The sequence below is a fragment of the Cinclus cinclus genome, chromosome 22 (assembly GCF_963662255.1).
Source record: "Cinclus cinclus chromosome 22, bCinCin1.1, whole genome shotgun sequence".
Classification (NCBI taxonomy): Eukaryota; Metazoa; Chordata; class Aves; order Passeriformes; family Cinclidae; genus Cinclus; species Cinclus cinclus.
Window position 1 is genome coordinate 3,317,577 of NC_085067.1, and position 24,990 is coordinate 3,342,566.

The 24,990-nt window shown below is 49.8% G+C and overlaps 1 protein-coding gene across 1 annotated transcript in view; it reads left to right on the forward strand.

Annotated features, from left to right (window-relative positions):
• LHFPL7 (LHFPL tetraspan subfamily member 7) overlaps positions 1-24,990 on the forward strand; it is a 58,628-nt gene that overhangs the window by 3,422 nt on the left and 30,216 nt on the right. Inside the window, exon 2 of the mRNA XM_062506943.1 lies at positions 6,839-6,977. Coding sequence (XP_062362927.1) covers positions 6,839-6,977 — 139 coding nt within the window. The remainder of the gene's footprint in view (positions 1-6,838; positions 6,978-24,990) is intronic.

Genomic DNA, 24,990 nt, shown 5'->3' on the forward strand with positions numbered 1-24,990 from the left:
CATGGGTTCCTGTCTCAGTGCTGCACTTCAGAAGCTACTGCTGCCACATTTCAAACTTCTATTTTTATTTTTCTAGATAGTCTTCAATTATTTTCAGGCTTTGCCAAGCATGTAATCTAAAATAACAAAGAAGCTGATCAGCCCAATGATATTCAGGTTAAAACCACATGGACCATTTGCCTATGGAGTCACTGATGCCATGCTGGAGCAGAACCCAAAATAACCTTCTCAGGACGAGGGGGAGGCTTTGCCCAACCCCAGCAGTCCCTTGAGTGGGTCTTTCCTGGGTTTTAAAGCAGGACTTGAAAAGATTCATCAAAGCTTGGGGAAAATGTACAATAACCCTGCTTACCCTTTTATTAAATCTTCATTGCTGGTTTCTCACTACATCAGTTCAGCCCTGGTTCCTCTACCTCCTCATCTGGGGTTTGCCCATTGGGGCCAGGTTTGCAGAGTGGTTACACAGCAGCCCCCATCCCAGTGAAAAAGCACGTGGGGTGCTCATGGAGACGGGAAGAAATCTGTCACTCTGTGGAAAATCTGTCACTCCTCTTCTAGCACAGGCTCTGGAATTAGGGACAGATGCAGTGTGACCTGAGCAGGGGCTCGTGGGTGTTCTGGCTCTCAGGCAGAGTCTGCTCTGCCTCCAGAGTCGTGTATCAGGCCAGCACATTAACTTGGGATTATCAGGAAATCAAGTTTTAGCTCCTCATCCTAAGAACTTCCCAAGAGACCAGACTCTGTCTGCCAGTCCATTTGATTTTTAATTGCACTTACACAACCTTGGCGAGAGTTGTAAGTGTAAGGAATTCTTGACATCACCACCTTCGTGCACATTACCCCAGAGCAAACTTTATCTGCTTTCATCAGCCACCCAGAATTTTCTGACCTACATTAACATCACTGAAAATACCCGGTTTTGGGGAAACCTGTAATTCCTGGGCTGTGGCCCCACATTTCAGTGCCCAAGTCCAAACCCCCACCGGGACTCACTGACCTGCTCTCAGCTAAGATGGGCTGAAAGGGGTGCTGAGACAGGACCAGCTTTAAGGGTGGGCTGTGGGAGGTCAAGTTGATTGAAAATGCAGCCAGGCTGCTCCCAGGATTAGTTCTGTCCACTGCTCTCGGAGGGAGAGGGGAGCTGCTTGGCTTGAACAAAGAGGTGCTGTCAGCCCCGGGACTGCGGGGCTCAGCCGAGCTGTGGCCACTCCTGACAGCAATGGTCAGTCAGGTCACACCTGCCCACACACCTCCTCCTCAAAGAGCAAACCCTGAACCCTGCACCTCGGGAAGAGCATTCTCTGGGCCCTTCAGAGGCATTCCGGGGTGAGCATTGCATTTCCCCTGCATTTCTGCCCAGAGCAGAGTGTGGCACAGGCTGGCAGGGACATTTTGGCAGTGGGACATTCCCTCCATCCTCTTGAAGCTGCAAATCCCACTCTGTCCTGGCTCCTCCTCTGGCTTTGTGAGGAAAAGCCAGATGGGCGAGCTGTGTGACCCGCGGGGCATTCCCTGGCCACGGCGATGAGCCCGGCTCGGCTGCCAGCGCCAGGAAAGGGCTCATCCCAGGGAAGGATAATGTCAGAGTGAGGAGAAGGAGGGCTGATCGCGTACCCAGCACAGTGCACTGCGTGCTGCCTAATTAAAATTTCATTAAGTTGGTTCGAATCCCTTGATGGAGGTCACAGGCACACCATTGATGTGCTAATGTCTTACTTTTCCCCTTTTTTCTGTCTTCCACTACTATCCATCATCCTCTTAGATAAAGCAGTGCCATTAGGAACTGCTTTCCAGCATCCCCAGATGCAATGGCACCGAAAGAGAGACAGCCATAATTCATCAGACATATTATCTGCCTCTTATTTTCTCTCTAATTAAAAAAATGCCTTCCTCCCCCCACTTGAATCAGTTTGGCCATTAACCTCTCGGGTGTTCTGTTGAACATGCTGGTGAGCTGGGAATTGGAAAAGTTGCCTTGAAGGCCAGAACTGGCTGAGCTTTGTTTTAGTGGAGGTAGTGATGAATTTTATGCAAAATCAGCTACATCTGAGCTGGGGAGAGTGCATGTTGTGGTACGGGCAGATCCCCATCCACCAAATCCTGCATTTGAAGGGGGAGAAATGAGGGCTGGAGCCTCCTCTGCATCCCTGTGGCTCAGCCCAAACCGTGCCAGCTCAGGGGATTGGGACATCAGCCACCTCCCTGGTGGCAGCACAGCTGGATCTCTGCGTTCCTGCCTGCTTTGGGGACCGGGTAACAGCGGGCACTTCCCAGCGCTCCTGGGCAGGGGTGGCATTTGCTGGGAACAGGATGCAGAGGGAAGATCAAACAGGCAGGAGAGAGCTCTCAGACGGTGCTCAGAGGAAGGGAATTGCCGGCGAGGAGAAGCCGAGGATGTGTGGGATCCTCTTCCTGGCCGTCTCTTGAATGCCGCCCAGATGGCGAATGTTTGTTTCTGTGCCTCGTGTGGGGGAAATACGAACGAGCTGCGAGGCTCCATCCGCCCACCCCGGCACTCAGCGCCTCCCAGGTGGAGATTCCCGGCTTTTGCCGAGATCCCCGGCGCCTCTGCCCGAGGAGAAGGAGGAGAAGGCTCCTGCCCGCACCTGCATCGGCCTCCTGGGTGCTGCCAACACTCCTGCAAATCCCAAAGCTCAGCCCCCTGCTCAGCACCTCCCTCCAGCACTGATTGGGATTTCTAACATTTGGTGACCATTTGGTTTGTACCTCTGCAGGTGCAGCACTACTCGGTTTATTCCCATAAGGAATGTTCGACCACACGGAGCTCTGATAGGGAAGGGTTGCATTTAAAAAAGAAAATGGTTGGATTCATTTTGCCACCTCTTCTCTTACAGTTGACTTTACGGTTTTTCTCCAGCTCATTTGGGGTTTCTCAGATATTTTCTCTCAACAGATACCCCCAAAAAGCCAGACACACTGTGACCTTCACTTTCTTTTTCTCACTTAGCCTGGGTCTTATTTCCTAGTTATTTAGGGCATTTATTTTCTGCCCCCATTTCCAAAGATGCTGAAGCATCTGAGCAGGGCTGGAACACCCCAGCAGTCTGTAACCTTGCCCTCAGCCTGCTGCTCCGGGTACCACAGGCCCCATCCAGGATGGCAGCTGTTGGGGGTGGTCAAGTGCAATGCAATTAATAGATTGCATTAATAAACTAATGTGTATCATGACCCAGTTCATAGTGATAGCAGGAGCTTTGCCAGGCTGGTTTATCTCTGCTGAAACAAACACCAGGTACTGTTTCTCAGCACTAAAAATTGGACTGGAGAGTTTATTTTCCTTTCCTCTTTCCCGCTTTAATGCTGGCTTTCAAAGATGAGTTAACTTTTAAGAAGTTTTCATTAGGGATGTTAAGGAATTCTTCCCAGGGCGGCCATTATGTGACATTTTAATTTTGATTTTTCTGGTGAATGAAACAACATCTTCAGCAGTTTTATTGCTAAGTGAATGGCCCGGCCATGGCATGTGTCAGACCTGTAAAACACTAAAATAACGGGCAGGGGATTGTTGTTAATCAGGATTTATTACGCTACATAAAGGCATATTTACAGTCCCACCAGGGGACGATTAATTTGTTTGGGGATAAACAATTAATCTCCCTGGGAGTGGGAGCAGAAAATCTGACACGGTTTTATGTCTTTTCCCAAAGTGGCAGAGGCAGGATTGCTCACAGCCTCCCTGGGGGCACCTCCCTGGCACTGCCAGGGGTCAGCAATGCCCAGGGATGGGCAGCCCTGCTCCTGCCTGGCAGGGTCTGCGCTGGGAGCTGGGCTCTTCACTGGGATAAATGGGTTTTTTCCTGCCCTGCCTGAGCTGGGTTCTCACAGAGAGCCTCCTGCATGCCTGTTATTCCTCCCCACCCTGTCTATTTTTGGGTTTCAGCCTTTGCATCTGTTTCCTGCATCCTCTCCTTTCTGCTCAAGATGCAACAGGCACAAATAGGGAGGAGAGAGGGAGGTACTGCACAGTGGGAAGGAGAGAATTTCAGCTGCTATTCTTTGGTACCTTTGCTCCATGGACTTCTTCAAATTTAAGCCTTATTATTTCTCTTTGAAAGCAGCTTTTTGATCTTTGCAGGAGCAACTCCAGTACAGGGGAAGAGCACTTGGGATAATTCCCAGTTGAGGCCCTGGAAAGGTTACAACAAAAGCAAAATTTCTGGTTTCCAAGAGCATATGCAGTGTTTTGGCAGGTAATTTCAGCACACACCCAGCAGAATGTGGGAGCCAGGCAAAGAGCAGTGGTGTGCCCTTTGCTGCTGTCACCTATTTTTGGGGCAGCTGTCCCTGCCACCCCTGCTGTCCCCAAGAGCTGCTCAGCAGCTGCTCAGTGGCTCAGCATTCCTGGCCCACATGGCAGAACCCAAGCCTCACTACTTAACTTCACCTATTGCCCATATGAATTTTCACACATTTATTCCCTTTGCCAAGGCCTGCCTGGTTTTGGTGGGGTTTTGGCCACCCTTGTGCACATCAGGATGCTGCCAGCCCTGGGACACCTCAGTCTTGTTGCCAAACCCTGATGGCAGCTCCCAAACCAGACCAGCTCTTCTGCCAGTTTAACACTCACCTGCACCCATCCTGTTTGTGCCTTTTTCCTGTCACTTTGTCCTGAAAAAGACCCTCACACTTCTCCATAGGGATTAACAGTCTGAGCAGCTCATCAGTTGTTTCCAGCAGGAACTGCGAGTTTTTAGGTGATTTAAGCTACCACAATTAAGGAGAGCCTAGATCATTAAAAATAATATGCTTCACACAAGAGAGGAACCAGCCTGCTTCACAAGACCCCTTTCTGCTGAAAAATTCATTGCTCTAAATAATTAATGGTCCTTGCAAAGGAGGATGGTTTTGCCGGGCAGAAGGTGAAATGCAGACACCAGGCAGAATAATCCTTTTTTTTGTTGTTCTGAATCCAGGTTTCCTGGCCATGCTGCTGCCCTGGGAACAGTGGGGGAGCAGGGCTGTGGCTGCTTTCCCCATGGGGCCCCAGGTTGGGAGAGTGTCTGTGCAATGGGGTCATCCACCCATCCCATCCCATCCCATCCCATCCCATCCCATCCCATCCCATCCCATCCCATCCCATCCCATCCCATCCCATCCCATCCCATCCCATCCCATCCCATCCCATCCCATCCCATCCCATCCCAAATGCCATTAGTCCCTCCTGGTGTAAGGACAGGGCAGGGGTCCCTGCTGGGGGTGTCCCAGCCTTGTATCTTAGACCCTGAAGCAGCACTTGTCTATTTAGGATTCACGGGCTTGGAAGGCTCTGGAGAGGAGCAGATATCCTTGCTGGAGCAGCTTCTCCATTTCTCTGGGTAGCTGTTTGCACTGCTGCTCCTTTTGCATTGCATGTCAGGAATTCATTTATTGCTGGGACAGCATTTGCATTGCTCAATGCATAAATAGGATATAAATAAGATGCTGATTTCTGATCACTGCACAGCCCCAGGAGAAGCACTCACACCAGGGTGTCTGTCAGGTGGTGCCCACGCTGCCCTGGCCTGTCCCTCTCCAGCAGCAGTGTGTCCTGTCTTGGAGCAGTGGCAGCTGCTGGGCAGGACCCTGCAGGCAGTGGCTGTGTCACCCAGCAGCAGCCAGTCCAGCTGCTAAACACCAGCTCAGCAGTCAATAACAGAGGTGGATGTAGGGCAGTGTCAGACCTGTGGGACAGCACCACTAATGGGAAGGAGGTGATGCCCCATTGGCATCACAGAGTAAATCCAATTCCTCTTCCCCTGCTCAACCTGCCTGTGGTTCCTGCAGAGTAACTTACATATTTGTAAATTTTTTATTATTATTATTATTATTATTTGTAACCTCTTTGGTGAGGGAAGGTAAATGGAAACCCGTATTGAGGAAAACTGTGCATGGCTAACCAGAATGTCTCGAGAGAGATGGACAAGGGTGGAGGTGGGACCTGACCTCCTCAGAGCTGCTCCCACACAGGTTATAAAAGCGAGGCTTTTCAGGAAGATGGGAGTGAAACCTGCCTGGGAGCTGTGCTGCTTTAGGGAGCTGAGGCGGGTGTTACTGCAGGGTGACTCACCAGAGCCAGCAGCATTCCCTGGAATTCGCTGGGAAGTGACAGGAGTTGACGTGGCTGCCGCAGTGCTGGGACTGAGGTGTCCTCACGCTGTTTGAGCGCTGTCAAGAGCTGGGTGCTGCAGGAGGAAGATCCCCTCACTGCCCCGGGCCATGCTGTGCCCTGGCTGGGCTGGCACGTGTCCCTGCTGGCACAGGGACCACCTTGCTGCCAGTGCCATACCACCGGCAGAAGCAGTCACCTGCAATGGGGACAGAAACAGAAACAGCAACAATGCAGTGATTGAACACCTGTGCCCAAGAGCGAGCTGTTTTGTCGTGAATTAGTGCTTTTTCCAGTTTGTTTTTAGGCTGCTGGGCGTGGGAGCAGCCTGCCATGTCAGTAGAGCTGCAATGACAGCAGCAGTGGGATCCCCAGAATACCTGCTCATTGCCAGGCCTGCTGAGGCAGGTGCTGTCATGAGATCCATCTCAGCGCTCAGCAGAGGCACTGACACACCACAGACATCTCATGGCACTTGTCTTAGGACGTGGCCCTTCATGCATGTCATGCACTTGCAATTGTCACTGTAGCCCCAGTGCCAGTAACCCCTGGGAGCAGGGGATGGCTGAACCTGGGGCTCAAGGCTTAAGGATGAATTGAAGCAACAAAAAGTGGAAGGGAAAAGGTGGGAGAAGCCGCCCATGACAGGGCTCCACTCCTACTGCCAGAGGGGAATTTCTGGGGGGTGTGGTGGTGGGGAGAGCTCTCTGACAGCCCCCTGTGTCCTTTCAGACGAGTGCTGTGCTGTGTGCAGGCGGCTGTGCCCTGCTGGCCCTCAGCTCCCTGCTGGCCATCGTGGCTGTCCTGCTGCCCGGCGGAGCCTGCGAGCGCCGAGTCTGCACCCTGGCTGGCTACATGCAGACAGCAGCAGGCAAGTGATGGGGCTTTGCTCTTTGGGGTGGAAAGATGGGGTGTTCTTTTGTGGCATCTTGGAGCTCAGCAGCATGAGGAGTTTGCAAACCCTAACCAAGGGTGGGAGAAAAGCAAGTGGCACTTCAGTTTGGTGACTGCCTCCTGCATTCATCGTAAAAGCTATTGAACACCACCTCCAGCCAGATCCACAGGTCTGTGGCAGAGCCTGGGCTGCAGGTCCCACTCACTGCCCCAGCTCAGGAGGTTGTGTAGGACAGGAGGCTGTGGCTTTCTGCCGGCAGGGTGCTGCTGCACCTTCTGGGGCCCAGTACATGCTCCCTGTGAGGTGTCCAGTTCCATCTAAGTGGTTAAGCCTCTGGAGGGATTTCCCTCTCTGAGCCTTATGCCTGACACAGGGGGCTGCCCAGCCTGTCCTGTATCTGCCTCAGGCTCCCCAGGAAGCCCCCCTGATGCTGCATCCACTTAAAATTCCACTGCAATTGCCTGTGCTTCTTCCTCGGGAAGCTGGGGAGGGACAAACCCCACAGGAGACCTGTCACCCCTGCAAGGAGCCATGTCCCTGAGTGCTGGACCAAACCTCTCCACCTGGACATGAGCCATGACAGGAGATTAATGCCTGTTCGTGTCTGTGCCCCAGAATAAACTCCTTTCCTTGGAGAAATTCTCAGGACCAGCCAGGCTTTGTTCTCTGTCTGAAGCATTCAAGCTGCTTTGGGGGGAAATCCTGTTACACGCTCTCCTCTCCAGGGCTCATCCCGTGGGATCCCACTTGGGACAGATGGAGGAGGACAGATTTTAGCCATGGCTGCTCCAGGTCAGCCAGGCTGGGGGTCCACAGAGACAGCTGCTTGTGCCTGCCCCCTTCTCCCAGTTTGGAGATTGCCATCTCTGCTGGCTGGTGGCCAGTGGGTCCCTGGGTGTGGGACAGAGGCTGGAGGAACCCCATGGCAGCAGATCTCAGCTCCAGGGATGGGTCCCTGGGAGGTGACTCGGGGTGGCCTTGCAGGTGATCTCGAGATAATTGGGATAGAAAAGGGTAACCCCACATTACCTTGGCCTGGAGGGTGGCACGTCCCTGTGTCTGGAGCAGACACAAAGCAGAGGATTAGGAAGAGTCCCTGGAAAGGAAACTGACTGTGGCAGATAAATACAAATGAGGTGCTGCGAGGGGTTCTGGTAATATTGAACAGGCTGTAAATAAACTGTAGGCTCTAAGCGTTATTGACAAATGAAAATTTACTGGGGACGTTTGAGCAAGCTAATGGGTTGCTTTAAACCCTGGCATTGCCTGCTAAGCATTTTGTCTTGTGCTTTTTAATTTTGTGCACTGTGGATTAATTCCCATTCAGAGCCAGGCAGCCCTGAGTCAACAGAATTAAATGGTTTAATGTATTTGGATTCAGAAATGCTGCCCCTCCATGATTTCTCTCCTTGTACCCCCCTCCCTCCCTAGGAAGAAGCTTTTCAATAGAAATCAGCTGCAGTGAGGTGACAGGGAGAGAAACTCCTCCCCAAAAATCACATTATCTCAGAGAAAAGCAGGGATTTTAGGATAGATGAAGTTATATGGGAGGGAAGGAAAGCCCAGAAGGTTTGGTGGGGTAGGCTTCTGATGGAGGGTGGGAGGCAGCTCTGCCAAGGGGACCCCTTGAGATGCTGGCAGAGCAGTGGGGTTTTGTTTCTCCCAAACCCCAGGTTTCCATGTCCCACGGTCACCTTTCCCCTGTCTGACCAGACATTTTTCCACTGAAATCCAAATTTTGCTCTCATTTTCCCCTTTCACAAAGCCAACTTGAGGTATTCTTTTAGCGCACCAGAGGTATGAGTAAATAAACTGAATTCTATGAAACATTGAATCAGGAATCCAATGTCCTAATAAAGAGCCAGGTGCATTCAGCCAGGAGCATGAAACATGCCATGAAGTGCAGGAGCAGAGGTACCAGCTGAGCCAGAATCAGCTCCCACAGGCTCTGCACTGTCTCAGAAAGATGCCCTGAGCTGCACTCACACAAATCCAGGTACAGAGGCCACGGATTGATCCCTGAACCAAACAGGAACCATTCCTGAGAGCAGCCCCACAGCAAGGGCAGCCAGGATCCAGCTGCAGCTTTAAGACTTTCCTGCTGTATATTTGGAGATCCAAGTTGTGCCTTTTGCAGGCCCAGAAGAGAGGAAGATAAAAACATCATGCAAACAGAGTAGAGCACTAATTGCAGATGCAGACAGGCCATCAGGGTTCAGAGCTGGGCTAATTGCCACCACATTTTGAAAACATGAGTCCTGATGCCTGGCATCCACTCCTTAGAAAAAAACAAACCAATCATATCCACACAAATAACAAGAGGATGATCCCTAACAAAAGAGTTAATGAGCAACAGGGAGAGGAGGAAGAATAAAGGAACATTTGCTCAGCTCTCACACCCTACAAAGTCAAAGCTGCCCCTGAGAGATTAGAGATGGGGCTCACTCCCAGTTAAGGGTGTCAGTTCACTAAAATGAAATTTCTGAGGGATCCTTCATCCCAAACCTGCATGGCAGCACCTCCAAAGAGGCTGAGATAGCCAAGCTAGCCCATTTATGTGTGAGGTGCCCCAGTCATCAGCTGCAATCCATTGCTGTTGCTGGAGAGGAGTCCTGGGGCTGACGCCAGGGACAGGGAGGGCAAATGGGGGCACAGCTGAAATCCTGCCAGTTGTCCTTCAGCAAAAGCCTCTTTGCTGGGGTTTTAAAAACAGGAGTTAATTCCAGGAAGAAGTGTCTCCTGCTGCATGGGGCTGAAAGGGAAGGACAGGGAATGTTCTCCAGGGTTGATTGTGCCTGAACAACCTCTCTGGTGGCTGCCAGGTGCTGCTCAGGGGCCCGTGCTTTACAGCTGGACATTACAGTTCATCTCTGCAAGGCTCTCAGAGCAGGTTTTCAGTGACTGGCATTGGGGAAGCTGCTGGAAGGAGCACGGGGCCATCACAGTGTGTCAGGCACTGGCTTCACCCACGGGACCTGTGGGTGATGCCCCGGGGAGCCCCAAGGCTCTGCTCTGAGCTGTCACAACCCACACAATCCCCAGCAGTGTCACTGCCTTACAGGAGTGTCCTGGACCTGGAGGAGCTGAGAGCCAGAGCAGCCTCTGACAGGTTTCCAGCATGGACTCCCACTCACTCCCACAGGAATGACCTTCCCAGGGCAGTGAGGCTCGTGACTGATGAAAACTGAGATTGCAGCCAAGGCTGAGTAAACCCCATCAAAGAGAAAATCTGGACAGATTTCTGCTTTGGGGGCTCGTGGTACTAAGGGAGGATTATGGGTGTGCTGTAGGATTAAGCTGCTGGTGACCACGCTCCAGCACTGAAGCTGATTCCATCTGCTGCTTAGGAACACGTCCTCACAGGCAGGATGAGCAGCCTCTCTCATCCCTAAAAGCCTCAATAAAGCCAGGACTGTGTTGCTTTTGGGAAGCTTTTCCCCGTGTGCTGTTCAGGCAAAGATCTCTTGCTTTGCTGGCAAAAGGTGGCTGATCCAACCTGCCAGTGGCCCCATGGCTGCTGATCCTGTCCTGGTCTCTGTGGCCTGGCAGGAGGAGGCTGCAGAGCTTGGCACCTCAGTGAGGGAACAGAGCACAGGAAGCCTTTAGGGAGAGTTTTGCTCTCACCCCACACTGTTCTCTGTCCAATCCTACCCCCATCAACTCACTGCTCAAGCCAAACCTATACTGAAGGCAAATATCCTGACCTGCCTGTGCCTTTCTAAGGTTCTTTTGGTTTTAAAGAACAATTTCCCAGCATTGCCACGACAGAATCAGAACAGTTACAAGATTCCAGCAAGACAGGCAGAAACCCCCAGTTATGCAATTCCCTCATTTAGCCACACTGTAATCCCAGGTTTCACAGTAGTCCCAAGAGCTTCTTCCTGGAAAATTTGATTGCATTCTGCAGCCAAAATCCCTCGTATTGGCAGCAGCATGATGGCATTACACAGATGGCCTCAGCTTTTGATCAGTTAAACAGCAGAGCAAAATACAGGAGACCTTGTGATTTTTGTCTGTTCTTTAGACACTGATCATCCAGTAAGAACACAGAAATTGCTCATTTTCAGATCAGTGCGAACCTTCTAAATGTATCAATTCTCAAGGACTGAAAACCAACCTAGACTAAAATGGCTTGTGCCATTCCCAAGGGAGAGCAGCAGGATGGGTGGGAGGTTTTGGGCAGCCTGTGGGCAGCAGGGCCACAGCAGCTCCCTGGCCAGGATGTTATCCCAGTGTCACAACGCTATTTAGGAAGGCAGCAGGTGATCCTTCCCCCTCACTGCACCTCCCATCCCTCCCTGCATCCCAACCCACCTCTGGGATCGATGGTGCCCTGTTTCTTCCAGCTTGTGCAGGCTCTGAATGGCAAACAGCACCGTCACCTGCATCCATATTGATCCCTCAGACTCCTATCGATCAGCCTGGTGACATATAGGTAATGTGTAATTAGCAACTTAGATAAAAACAGCACCAGGAGGGAGCTGCCTGGCAGCTCCGACCTTTTCTAGGGCGTCCATGGAGCAGCAGAGGGGTTGTGGCTGCCTGGTAATTGCTGACCTGTCATTAAGTCACAGAAACTCTTCCCTTCCCTGCAGTCATCACTCCCGTGCAGTTGCCTGCGAGGTTTTGGATCCCTCCCATCCTGCCCCTCACCCAGAAATCCTGATTGGAATAATGGCATGAGGAAGGCACTCTGCCAAGCATCCCTTTCCAATGCACTGTGGCACCTGTAGCTGCTGGGGATGCTGGAATGTCACCTCCAAGGATGTTGCAGGGGGACAGTGGGGACATGCTCTGCTCCTGGGTTCAGTGTCACAGCACGGCTTGGAGAGCACAGAGTTGGAGCAGACACCTCCCCAAGGCAGGGGACAGTTTGGGGATGGAAGCCCAGCGCTGCAACCGACACCAAGAATGTTGAGGAATGGCCAAGGAGAGGAGGGTGGGAGCCGTTCCCAGCCCCTGCAGCCCTTGCCACCCCCTCCCAGCCCGGGGCAGGGGCAGACCCACAGCCGCTTTCCTGATGGGTGTTTTTGTTCCTGATGGGCTGCGGTAGCCCGGGAGCACCATCCTGTTGACGCCGAGGGTTGTTTGTCAGAAGATATCCTTGGGTTTCGGAAGAGGAACTTGGCAGCGGAGGCAGGGGGGAAGCAGCGTCCTGTTGTCCAGGCATTGATTTGATTTAAAACCACCCAAAGCTTCCCCCACCCCTGTTTAAAAATAGCATCTTGGCTTTTATCACAGAACCCACGCCATCCCTCTTCTTGTGGCTGTAGCTTCTTGGAAAACATGCTCAGTCCCGATGGCAGTGACATTGCTGGATGTGTTCAGTCATGAAGAAAATGCTGCCGTAAAGCTGTTTCCCCATTTAGGAAAGGTTCCTCAAAACTGCAAGAGAAACTCCCAAAATAAGCCAAGTCCAGTCCTCCTGCAAGGTGCTTGGGCACAAAAGCAAAACGTAAAACCTGAGCCTGGAGATGTGTCCAGCTCCTGAATTGCAAGGGCATCTCATTTGTCTTTCTGTGGAAGAGCCATGGTCCCATCACAGCTGGGAACAACTGCATGATCCTCCTCACTGCTCAGCTCCTCACTTCCATCCTCACCTTCTTCCCTCCACATCTCACACCTTGTCCTTGCAATAGGGACAGCACTCACACTGCTGGAAACCTGGATTCTGCCCCGGTGCAAGGCTTTTCCCCCCCCTGCTTTCTTTAATTACATTAGCAAACTCAAGGAACTGCCTTTGGCACGTTATTATTCAGTCAGTGACCTCTCTAATTCCTGACACAGCTAATAAATATCTGAGGGTAGGAGCTCGCTGCCAGGGAGCTGGGGAGGGGCTCGGTCACAGCCACTTCACAGAGTGAGAAGTGCTCACTCCAGAGCCAGCATTGCTCATGCCTGCCTTACCTGTGCTCTCATTTTGTTCATTTGCACTGATACAACTCCTCTTCTGTTACATTGCTTTGCTAATTTCCTCCAGAATTCAGCTCAGTAAAACCCACAACAATCCTGATCCTTGGGCTGGTTTGTCCTGGAGCAAGGACTGCTCTGAACCCTGTGGGATGCTGGACACCAGCACCAAGCCCAGGTGTTGTTATTCCATCAGTCTCTGTGTGCTTGAGAATTACGCACTCCTATGTTAGAAGCAGCAATTAACTTTTTTTTCCATTTACCTCCCAGCTGGGAGGTGTCGCCTGGGAGGATGTTGCAGGGGGGAAAATGAACTTGTCAGATCTGCAGATCGACGGGCATGAAAGTGGAACCACAAACATCAACTTCAGCCTTTCAGGAAATTTTTACTCTGCTGAAACAGTAATTTCTCTGTGCTCACTCCAGTGCATACATTCGAGTGACAGATCATCTTGGTTTGAGAACAATTTCATGATTTTACTTCCAAAACCTAAAATCTTCATTGGAGAGCCAGGCCATTAAACATAGCAGTGGAAGGAGAGGGGCTGGCACTCTCCTCACAGCCAGGCTCCCTGCCACAGGTTAAGTGCAGATCAGCCTTCCCCAGGGCTCCAGCTCATTTCATACAAGGTGCAGAGCTGCTGAAGGAGAAGGGGCCAGACCCTGGCTGTGCTTAGAGCAGCTGAGCCCTGCTCCACCCCAGTGACAGATGATAGAGATTCATTTCCATCTGACATTTGGACAGTTTTCCTCTGCTCAGTTCTCAAGATGTGCTTTGATTCTCTCCAGGTGGGTTTTACCATTTGGCACAAAGCTGCTGACTTGGTGCCTTTGCCCTCCCTTCAGGCCAGGTCCCAGCAGCAGCAGCAGCATTAGCCTGGGATAATGCCAGGAGCAGAGCATTTCTCAGTAGCCTCATTTAGAGAATAAACCAGCCATGTCCTTCCACTGGCTTTTTGGAGAGGGGCAATACATTTCCAGTGGCATCAGTGACAGATGCAATATTCTTTCATTGCTATCATCAGAAAAGTGCAGCTTTATATTGCAAGAAAGAACTATTTCACTTGTACAAAACATATTTTTATTCCCTTAAACCTAGGGAAATCCTTGTCATATTAATGTGTCTGAATTGCTTCTCTTTCAATAGTTCTCCCAGGGATTTGAGCTTAGACCAGTTATTGCACTTGGAAGCAGTAACAGTCCATAAAAAAGTATATTCTGTAAATAATAACAGTGCTTTGTAATAAATGGAAACTACAAATAACAAGTGCCACTGGGATTCCAACACTGCTGCCCCTGAGGAAATACAAGCCCCAAGGAGCCCAGCACTGTGCCAGAGCCAAATGTCTCATATGGGAAAATCCATATTTCATTTGATTCCCTCTGCCTGTGACTCTCCCTTCAGTTTACAGGCAGTTGTTTCTTCTACAGTGCAGGACATTACCTGGATTGTAACATTTTCAAGACACCATGGTGGAACTCATGGGTGTTACCAGAAGGCTCCTCAAGCTGTATCTTTCCAAGCAGGCTCCTTCTTGAATTTTTGGTGAGGGATGGCTTTGATAATGGTTTGTCTTTCATGAAGTTTAATTGAGCTTGTTGATTTTTGCAGCAGAGAACCACTGCAGGAGAGGATCTCCCTTCCCTTGCAAGTTCAGGTTGTGTAATAAACCAGATTCTGCAAAGTTTGAGAGCATTTATCATTTAACAGCTGTCATTAGTGGCTGCCTAGCCTGCTTGTTGCATGCCCACAGTGCTGAGAAGGATCACGTCCTCTTATCTCCTTGCTGTGTAATTACGTGTTCAGCTGAAGTTTCTTTCCACAGTTTGGCTTCTCCCATTGCCCCTCCTTGCTTAGCTCACATTTTGGCTGCTGCTGGGAGGATGGAGACAGACCCTTGCAGCCCTCCTCCAGGGCCACAAGAATGTCCTCCCTTGCTGTGGGGAGGGAGCTCACAGCTGAATTTCATGCATCCTGAAGCAATTGTGTAGACATCACATCATCTTTATTGACTCATCCATCTGCACTGAGCGCAGGGTGTAACGCTGGGGAAAAATCTTCCCTGTCCTCTCTAATGCTGACAGGGAGCTCAGGACTGTCAGGAGCAGTTTGCAGTTCAGTCTGCTCAGGGATGCATTACAGGGAGTTTTGGGCAGCCCCAGTGCCCAGGTATCTCTGGCAATGCTGAAGTTGTTGGCTTGTTGCTAATACCAGTATTAGCAGCATGGAGACAGTCTCTGGCCTTGGAGGGAGATGTAAATGTCTGATGGGCTGGGTGGATGCTGGCTGTAGTTAAAGAGGCATCTGAAAGCAGAGACAAGGACCTGTCAGAATATAGAGCAGGGCAGTTTGTAGAGAAGCCATTACCTGCCAACACCAACATGCTGCCCCAAAACCTAAAGGCTGATAGCAAATTTAGGGTGAAGCAGAGAGCTCTCAAATGCCTCAAAACCTGTTTTGCTGGGAGGATTAGATGAAGCTCATCCACCTTGCAAGTCATTAGAGGGCCTGGTTGGTCCAGCCTTGGTGAAATCATGATAAATCCAGGTGGCAGCTGCTCGCTGTCTTTTGTGCCACAGATTGCCCAGGCAGTTAAAAACTCTGTCTGTGCACCAGCCAGTCTGGCTTTAGGAGCAGGGGTGCAAAAAGAGAGGATTTCCCTGAGAAAGGAGCAATGAAGATCTGACAAATGGGTCTTTCCAACACCTACAGTCCTGGCTGGCTGTGGGACAGACCCTTTAGTCAACACGGGGCCTTTCAGTCCCTCTTTGCTTGCTCTGATTTGGTTTCAGTGTCCTGGATAACTGGGAGGTGGTGCTGGGTGAGCTGGGGAGCCAGCCCTGGGAACAGCCACAGGAGCAGTGGCTCTGGGCCAGAACCACTTCCTTTTAGCAAAGCCTGACAATGCAGGGAGTCTGGCAGAGGCCTCTGTCCTCCTGTGGGAATGTAGCACAGCTCCCAGGCAAGCTCTGCTTCGGAAATGATTTGCTCTGCCTTCCTGTCTGAGCCTGTGCTGAGCCGGATTCCTTTGCTGGTAAGGAACAGATCTGCTTGCAGGAGAAATTTACCCTGCACCAAGTGTAAATACAGATGGAAATGTGGTGGAGCCCTTTTCAAAGTCAATGGAATAAATCTGTTTAAAAGGCTGAACATCTGGGGCAGTGAAAGACCATGTGGAACATTAAGCCCAGGAAGGACAGTGGGGCTAAGGCAGAGGGCACAAACTGCACAATAGGAAAAGTGTCTAAGTGGGGAAATTACCCCAAAGAGCATAACAGAAAGGAAAAGAGGCTCCTTTTTGGATCTGTCATAACTCTTCAGTTTTTTGAGCCCTGTTGAGTTGCATCCCAGGCACTTTGGATGGAGCAAGCAGGTAGGCTTTTCCCCTGGACTAATCTCATCTGCCTTCTCTAAGGCAGCATATGAGGGATGCAGCCCCACGAGTCCTCCAGCTGCTGGGAGGGATAAGCAGGATTTTCCTCCCTGGTTAGGCAGCTATTGCTGTGCTTCAGAAACCCTGGAAGGGCAGACCTGGCATGCTCACACCAGTGGGAATCAGCTTCATGATGGTTTGGTCAGCTCTTCTGCTCCAAGCCAGTACATTTTCTGTGTTCTACAGTAACAGCACTCCTGAACAAAGGCCTTGGTCCTGCAGGGCTTTATTCACTTGCCTAACCAAAAAGCTAAAAACATGGATAAGCCTTGGATGGCTGAGAAAATATGAAATTGGGTTCTCCTCTCAGCCGTAACCTTGGCAGAAGCACAGCTCTGGCTGCTAAAGCCCATAAAATGAACAGCCCCTGTTGCTCCTCATAGGGGTATAAAATTATAATTACTTGAGGAGTGACTTACGATTCAGTGAAACAAGGATCTTCTCCTTTTTGATTGAATTACTCAGTGGTTATTCCTAGAAGACTGGGAGCAGATGGCAAGCTCTGGCCAGGCGTTTAAGAGCCTGAGTTATGGCATGGAGGGGATGGAGCTGAGCTCCAGCTTGCTGCTCCTGCCTTCCTGCATGCTTTGGGTCCCTATCCTGGTGTATTCCCCAGGAAAGCAGAGACTGGAGGCTGGGACAAGATAGTTTTGCCACAAGGGATGGAGATGAGCATGTCCAGTAGCAGAGGACTTGTTTTTCAGCTCAGGTGGCAGCATAAAAGTGCAAAAATTTTGTTTCTGTAAATCCAGTGGTGCTTTGGCCCAGGTAGGCACATCTTGACAGCAATCCCAGTGCGTTGTGTCAGGAGCCTGTAGATCTGGGACGTGACAACTGCCCTTCTGTCACACAGGAAAGCTCCCCATCCTTCCAGGCCTAGGGTGAGGATGGATGGATGAAGGCAGACAGTCCCCTGGGCTGGGGTGCAATAAACACAGCTGTATGATTTCTGCCTCACTGCTCCTCCTGCCCCCATATTGAGCACATCAATAAAATCAAACAGACTATTAGCAGCACGTCCTGTTATCAGCCATGGATGGGCATCAGGCAGCCATGCAACCTGCATTTTATTAAATGCAGCTCCTACCACTACTGGGACTGCAGTGATTATCACATCTTCTCACAGCTGGCCCACGCCACAGCTTCTATGAGTTACCCTACATCAAAGGCCCTTTCTTTTTAAAGATAAATTAACAATTCTCTCCCTTTCTTTTCATTTAATAGCATAACAGCCAGCTGATTGCTAGGTGAGACACCAATTTTGTTGCCGAGCTGTGCTTACTGCATTGTCTATTTGATTATTTTTATTGAATAAGCAAATGTTCTCTCGGAGCTCTGAAGCCCTTATGAGGGAGACTTATTTTCTGCTACTGTGATCTCTTTGTCATGGGTGGGTGATGTATGAAAAGGAATTGCAAATAGCTGTTTACAGCAAGCAAAGTCACAGAACAGCCCACTTCAATTTCTGCTATCTGTCGGAGGCTGTTGTTTGCGATGGTCAAAATTAATTAAGCAGGAAGGAAGAGAGCAGGGAGGCACTATGCATCCAGTTCTGACATTGAAATATTAATGGTTAGCTAATCAAGAAAGAGTATCTATGAATATCTAATCAGCTCACAGTTTGCAGTTTTACTGGAGCAGCGAACTTCTGGGCAGCAGCCCTTTGCAGGAGGCGTGGGGAGGGAAGGTGGGCGGGCTGCTGCTGATCGCTCTATCTGGGAATAAACAAAGAGCTCCTGACTCTCACAGGGGCTGAGGGACGTTTTCCTTCCACATCTCACATCCCTGCTGCCACTGGATGCTGCTGCATCCTTCCTGCTCTCACCTACAGCAGCCAGGCCAGAGTGTCCAGCCCACAGCATTCCCAGTGCTGTGTTCCTTCCTGCCCCGTGCCAGAGGCCACGTGGAGGGCTCAGCTCCTCCAGGACTGAGCTGCAGCATCTGTCCACATCCACGTCTTGGGAAAAGGCTCAAAACATTGTACTTTGAACACACAACCTGGCCCTCTCCCTCCATGCCTGGTACAGGCACCCTATGGGAGGCAGATCTGTGTCCCTGTCTGTCTGTCTGTCCTGCAAGTGTGTTCCCAACTGGAGTTTCCAAGCTTTTTATGGGGAAACAGTAGGTGGTGTTTGTGCTGCTGGGCCAGGGTGCACTGCAGAGCCCCCCAAGCCCAGTGCCTGCTCAGCTGCTTTCTCCCACCCACCACACAAGCAGGGAAAGACAAGAGGAAACAATCCCATGGCAAAGCTGGGCCGATTCCAATCAAAGCCACAAAAGTAAATGTCGGCTTTGGGTGCCAGGAGTTGTCAAGCATCATTTGTTTCTTCAGTGTCAGTGTAATGAGGGCTGTGGCTTTGGAGATTTCTAATGCTGTGTTTCGGCAAACAGTTCCCTCCTCTAACCTCTTGGAAATTGGATTTTGTGGGGCTGAGCAGTTTGTGTGCAGCAGATAGCAGCAGGACTGATAAGCAGAAACCTGTTTACACACTCACTCTCATCTAATACTATAACTGGGCAGGCAGCTGCCTAGATTATTTTTTAATTTTTTTTTAAACACTATCAAATGTAATCCTTGTTGGCTGAATGTTTTGCTGCTCAACTTGGAGAAATCTGAACTAGGCAGTTTTAACATGTAACAAACATGAAAATGATGTGAAGAAAAGGATAAAGGTAACAAGTAAATCTTAAATGACACTAAGGAAGAATCAAGTGCTGCTCAGGAGGGAATAGAAAACCTACCCTGTCCTGTGTGAGGTGGTATTTCATGGGCTGCCAAGGGAGTAGGGACTGGATACAACTCCAAATGCAGATAGGAGAGTCCTGGCACGTCGCTCTGACAGCCACAGGAACTTTCTGGGAAAGGAAAAGCAAAGCAGATGGCATCAGTTAAGAATAGTGGAAGGTACCAGGGATGTCCAGGGAAATGATGGAGCCCGGTGGCTGCATCCATTGTCTGTGGGAGTGAGAAACCCCCTCACTGCAGGTGTGTGGATGCTGCAGTGCCCAGCTCCAGTTCCTGGGGCTGGTGGGGGAGTGAGCAGCAGGATTTCTGCAGGAGGAGCACTCTGCAACATGCTTCCCTCTACTGCTCCATTATAACCCAAATCTGTCAGCCTTTAGGGCTTGCTGAGAAGGTCATCTCTGAGCATGGCTAATTATTTCAAGCAAAGCAGCAGGCTAATGCCACTAACCTGCTTCCAGGGACTGAGCTCTGCCCTGTGCCTCAGCTCCGTAGCTGCACACAAGCTGCAGGGAATTACGGATGCATGGGGGTGTGTGTAAAGCTCATGGATAGAAACAGATCCCACTGGCATGTACCTTGAGCACAGAGAAGGAAATTCACATTTTTCATAGTCGATTCATTCAGCTGTCATGAAAATGCTGTTCCAGCCAAAAGGCAGAATCTTTTCTTTCTGCCATTTAATTTTCTTTAATCTGCTCTTGACATTTATTGAAAGAAGTATTTCACCCACATCAAAGGCAAAGATTTCAAAACATCACACGGGAAAAAACTTAAGGTCAGTCCAAGCGAGGATATGGTGGCTGACATGAGATGAAAGACTCTGGTTTCCACAAGGAAGGTCTGTGCAAAACAAGAGGCCATGCTGGCCTGTGCTCTGAGGGCTCTTCATTTGCACCCCTGGCAGAAGCTGCAGGTGGTGGGCTTTGTGTGTTTGACACCTTCAGCATTCAAGCAAGGCTGTCCTTAATGTGAACAGGTTAAAAAATAAAAGATGCCTTGATAACACAAGTTTTCAGGAGGCTCTTCACAGGGGTGAGGTGTTTCCTCTGGCTCTGCCCAACACTGGCCCAACTCTCTTTGCCTGGGGCAGAGCTGGGCCCTCCTTTGCCTTCACTCTCCACGAGGAAGTGATGCTGCTTCTCACATGATTAAATGAGCTAAAACACTTGACAAACTGAACAAACTGCTGAGAGTGCATCCAGTAGAGGGGCCAAGCCTGAAGGATGCCTCTGGATGTGTGGAACATCCTGAATGGCAATACTGAAGAAAGATGTAAAAAGTAAAAGACCCTCAGAAAACTTCTGCATTTAGTTCATTTTGCGTGGTAGAGATAACAAGCTGACACAGGTTAATTTATAGCTTGGTTGTATGCTGATTGCAAAGTACACATTTCCAGTCAGCTACCATGAGTAAATCACTTTCCCACTGGTTCTCTTGGCATATAAAAGAAATTTCTCCCTTCCCGACATTTAAAAAAAAAATCCTAATATGTTATACACTCCATGACTTTATAGCATCTTTAATATTTAAAAGGCTAGAATCTATAACCTCAACCTTTAACAAATGTACAGTAACGTGATAACAAATTTGCCTCGAACAGCTGCTATCTTGGTACCAACTGGCATGAGGAGGAGGGAAGTAATTGGCTTGTTTTCAGATAATTACCATAATTGTAGTGACACCATTTGGATCACATCTAGCTGCGTTCCTGCTGCAAGTTGGATAATTTAATAATTGGCAGAATTTAGACTGACAGTAAAGGTAAAGTCAGCATATGGTGGGGAATCAGCAGGCACCTCCCTGCGCTGCTGGTACAGGCTCTGCTGCTGCTGCTGCTGTGAAGTTTAGCAACATTTTCTGGTTTTGCTGCTTTTCTTGAGCTCTGCACTGGGCCACATCTTTGCTCCTTTTCTGATGCTTGTCCTGATGAGACCACGTTTTGCACCTCTTGAACCTTTTGATTTGAGATCAATCAGTTCAGTTCACTCCTGCCCAAATTACTACTTCCTTTGTGCTCTTGAGTATTTTTAGCTGTCCTAGTTCTGCTGGGGGCTTGTCAGAGCTGTGCACTGAAAGGGGATTAAAGCACGGTCAGGTGCTTCCAGGCAGCAGCCAAATGCCTTTCCCAGAGGTAGAACCCAGGCTCCTGGAGCAGGGCTCCTTCCCCTGGCTGAGCCCTGCCGAGCTGAGGGGTGCTGGGCACTGGAGGGTGTCGTGCTGGGCATGATGCAAGGGAGGGAATTTGTTCCTCTTGTGCCTTCCTGTCCTTGCTGCTCGTGGCCAGCGTGAAGGGGATTCAGCATCTCCTGTGCCTCCAGTGCTGAGAGTGCCCAGCCAGAGCCCAGGAGCAGGGGCTGCAAGGTAAGGCCAGGAGGTGGCTGAGGCTACTGGGGAAACACATGGAGCTTTCTCAGCTCAGCTGGGCACTTTTGCCACGAGATGCAAAAGGAGCAGAGCAATGAGCTACAGCCCTGAAGTGCCTGCCTTTTTCTGCAGGGCAGAGCTGAGGACAGCTGACAGCAACACTGGCAATGCCCAAGGACAGAGGGCTGCTGGAGCTTCTCCAGTCCCCCAGATGAGAGATACTCCTGGGGTACATTTGATTGTTTTGCTTGTGTGGCTCTTCTGCTTTCCCTGGGCTGACCTCAGACACCAGTTGTATTTTGAGGGGTGAGGGGATTGGGGATACACCCTTAGCTTAGGTCTTCAGTGCAGTCCAGGCCTGGGATCCTGGGGGATCCATCAGATGCTGAAGACAACTTTGGCATGGAGCAGGGGAAGGGCTCATCTCTAGTCAACCCCTCTGCCAATATGAGGTTGATGGCTCTGTCCCAGACTGGGCACACACAACCCTGGCACAGAAAGGAGAGAAGGGGGATGACTAAAAAGTAAATCCCCAGTTCTGGTGGGTGGTCTCCAGTGTAGTGCTGGGAAGGAGTGGGAGTGTGTGCTGCACCAGGTTTGTGATGCCTGGAAGCAGCTGCTGATCCCCACACATCCCTTCTCCCTGCCCTGCACACACAAACTGTAGGGTATCTGTTTCCTTGCAGCATTCCCTCCCCCTCTGTGATTTATTGCTGCCAGGAGGCTGTGCATGTGGAGGTGGCATAAATCTCACCCAAAAGAGAGAGAAGGAGGAAATTTGCATTTGCTTCCTCACTGGCATACTGAATGCAGCTTTCCAGTTCACTGCTGAAACCCTAGGCAGGTCCCAGGCTGAGCCACTTCCCTCAAGATAAAACAGGGTCAGCTCTGGGGCTCCTTTCCCTGCTGGAGGGGGCTCCCATAGTCAGCAAGGATCAGCTCCCCCACTCTGCCCAATTATTCCCAGATTCATTTCCATCCACTCGTATTCATATCTTGTGGTATCAGCCTACATAATTCCAGCACAGTCCCTCTGTTGGAGTTACAATCCCCCAAGATGCTACTGGAGGCTCCAGAAAGCAATTAGGGAGATTACAGTCAGAGCATGGTCATGCTGGTGCAAGGGTCTTGATGTCCTGTGTCACAAGCAGGCAGCCTGGACTAAGAGGCTTTCAAATAACAGAGCATAAGCAAACAGAAAAGCCTAGCAATTGTTGTCTCCAAGACTGCATTTTGACTGGAAGTCCATCAGGGTTTTACCGTGTCAACACTAAACTGGATACAAGGCAAAGCAAGAAATGCAAAAGAGCAAGGAGAAAGCAAGGTAGATATAACACATTAATCAGAGGCAAAAGTTGGAGGCAGTCTGCAAACCTCTCCTCCTGCAGGGGCTGACAGCTGTAAATAGCATATTGAAGCCATGGAGGAAGTAAAGAATTAATTACAGTGCCAAGACCCAATCCCACTTCCAGCCACAGGCAGCATTTATTAAGATCTCACTGAGGCAGGAAAGATTGAACAAGGGACTCAGGGGACTACGAAGGGGAAAAGAATTAATCAGTTTGTCTCAGGAGACTGGGGAAGTCAGATGAAATAAAAACTGGAAGTAAAATGAAAGGGGGAGCAAGATGGTTGGAAACCTGGACCTGTTTGAAGGAGAAACTCTGGAGTCATAGCTGGGAGCAGTCCCAGGAGCTCCAGTCCCCCACTACAGAAGCTGGAGAGCTTTGAGGACAAAGGCTGAAAGTTTGCCTTGACTTTTTAATAGGTTTAAAAATGCCACTCCAGGCCTCTTCCTTCCTTTGCCTGGCAGAAGGAGGCCAGGAAAAGCATCCCCAGCTCTCCCACCTCTGATCCTTGCTCCAGTGCATCACCAAGGAGCTCAGATTCCCCAGATCTCACTTTAACTTGGACCTGAAAGTAATTCCCCAGCCTGTTGAAATTCCCTGACAGCCAAGCAGGGCAACAAGGAAAGCTGCACCAAGTTGAACAAACAGAAGTCCAAATCCCAGAACCAGCACCCTTAAAGAAACATTTTTGTCTCTGCCCATTGTCAGCCCAATGTTTTCTATCACAGTAACATTCAGTTATTTATCTTCTAAAGTGTACAACATTTTCTTCCCTCTTCTGTGCTGTTGCTTTTCTGCCTGTCCCTCTGGGAAAGGTCACTGGGCTTCCACATTCCTGTTGTGTAATGAGCTGTGACAAACGCCGGTGACCAGGCTGGGGTCACAGAGTTTTTAGAGGGCATTGAACACCAGCATCACAAGGAGGGAGCCTGTCCCCAGCTTGTGAATGGGTGTCCCATTGCCAGGCTCCTTCCCCTCCATGCAGCTCAGTGGCAGAAACTCCCTGGAAGCCAGATTAGAGCCTTTTGTCTTATTCTTCCCCCACAAAAAAATACCAAGCCTTATATACCCAGACATAAAATAAAACTTTTTATGTAATCAAAGTAAAGAGTGAATGGAGGAGCACACTTTGTCCTCCTTAGTAAATTTCCAGGAAACAGGAAAGGATTCCTAGTTTTCTTGCATGCCCAGAAACAAGCTGTTTGGAGAAAGTCCTTATAGAAATGCAAAGTGCATATCCTATAGCAAGGTTTCTTCAAACTCCAACAGCTTTGGTTCAGAAGAGAGACACCAAAGCCCTGCTTGTTGCAACAGAAACACTTTGCAATAAAACTGCAATTTAGAAAGTTCCTGACTTTATCATATCAGTCTCTTTAACAGAAGTACAGGTCCATGCCTACTTTTTTAGCAAACTGCCAGATTACTGGAATTTACTGATTACATAAAGCACAGCTTGTAATGAATAGACACTCCATTAACAGATGCATTGGGTAATAACCCTTAACATCAGAAAGCATGGATTTTGTCCCATGTTATCCCAAAAACAGTAAAAAAAAAAAAAAAAAAAAAAAAAAAAGGTATTTTCTGCTGATTCTATGGTGGTATTTCCTGGAAAAACCACTAAACACTGTTTGCTGGAGTTTAATGTGCATGAATGATGGGAGGGAGTGATGTGCACTGCATTACAGCTCCTGCCTTTTGAACCCTGGTGCTCTAAAGCTGTGTGTGCACATGATGCATCCATCCCCAGCATCCCACCTCCCCAGTGTCCAGTGGAGGAACAGCAGAGACTGTTCCTGGTCACTCTGACCCAGAGCAGAGCACCTGCCTGTGTGCAGCCAGCCCCTTTCCCTCACCTCAAATTTAAGGTGAACAAACCCCCAAGCCACAGCTGCAGGTAAGACTTATAAAACCCCACAAGCCACCAAAAAGAAAGATGTCTCTCTCCCAACATGTGTAATGTTTCAAACCAAACCAGCCAAAGAACTGAATGTGAAACTGGTGCAGAAATAGATTCTCCTTCAGAAAATGAACAAAAAGGATGTTTGCTTTGGGATATAGATAAGACAGGAAATTAAAGGTAAAACCTGAAAGGTGGAGATGCAAGTGCCTGCCTGAACCACCTGTGTTTCCTGGGGTCCCACGAGGCCCCAGTTTCAGTCTTGTGGCTGGACAACCCCAACTGC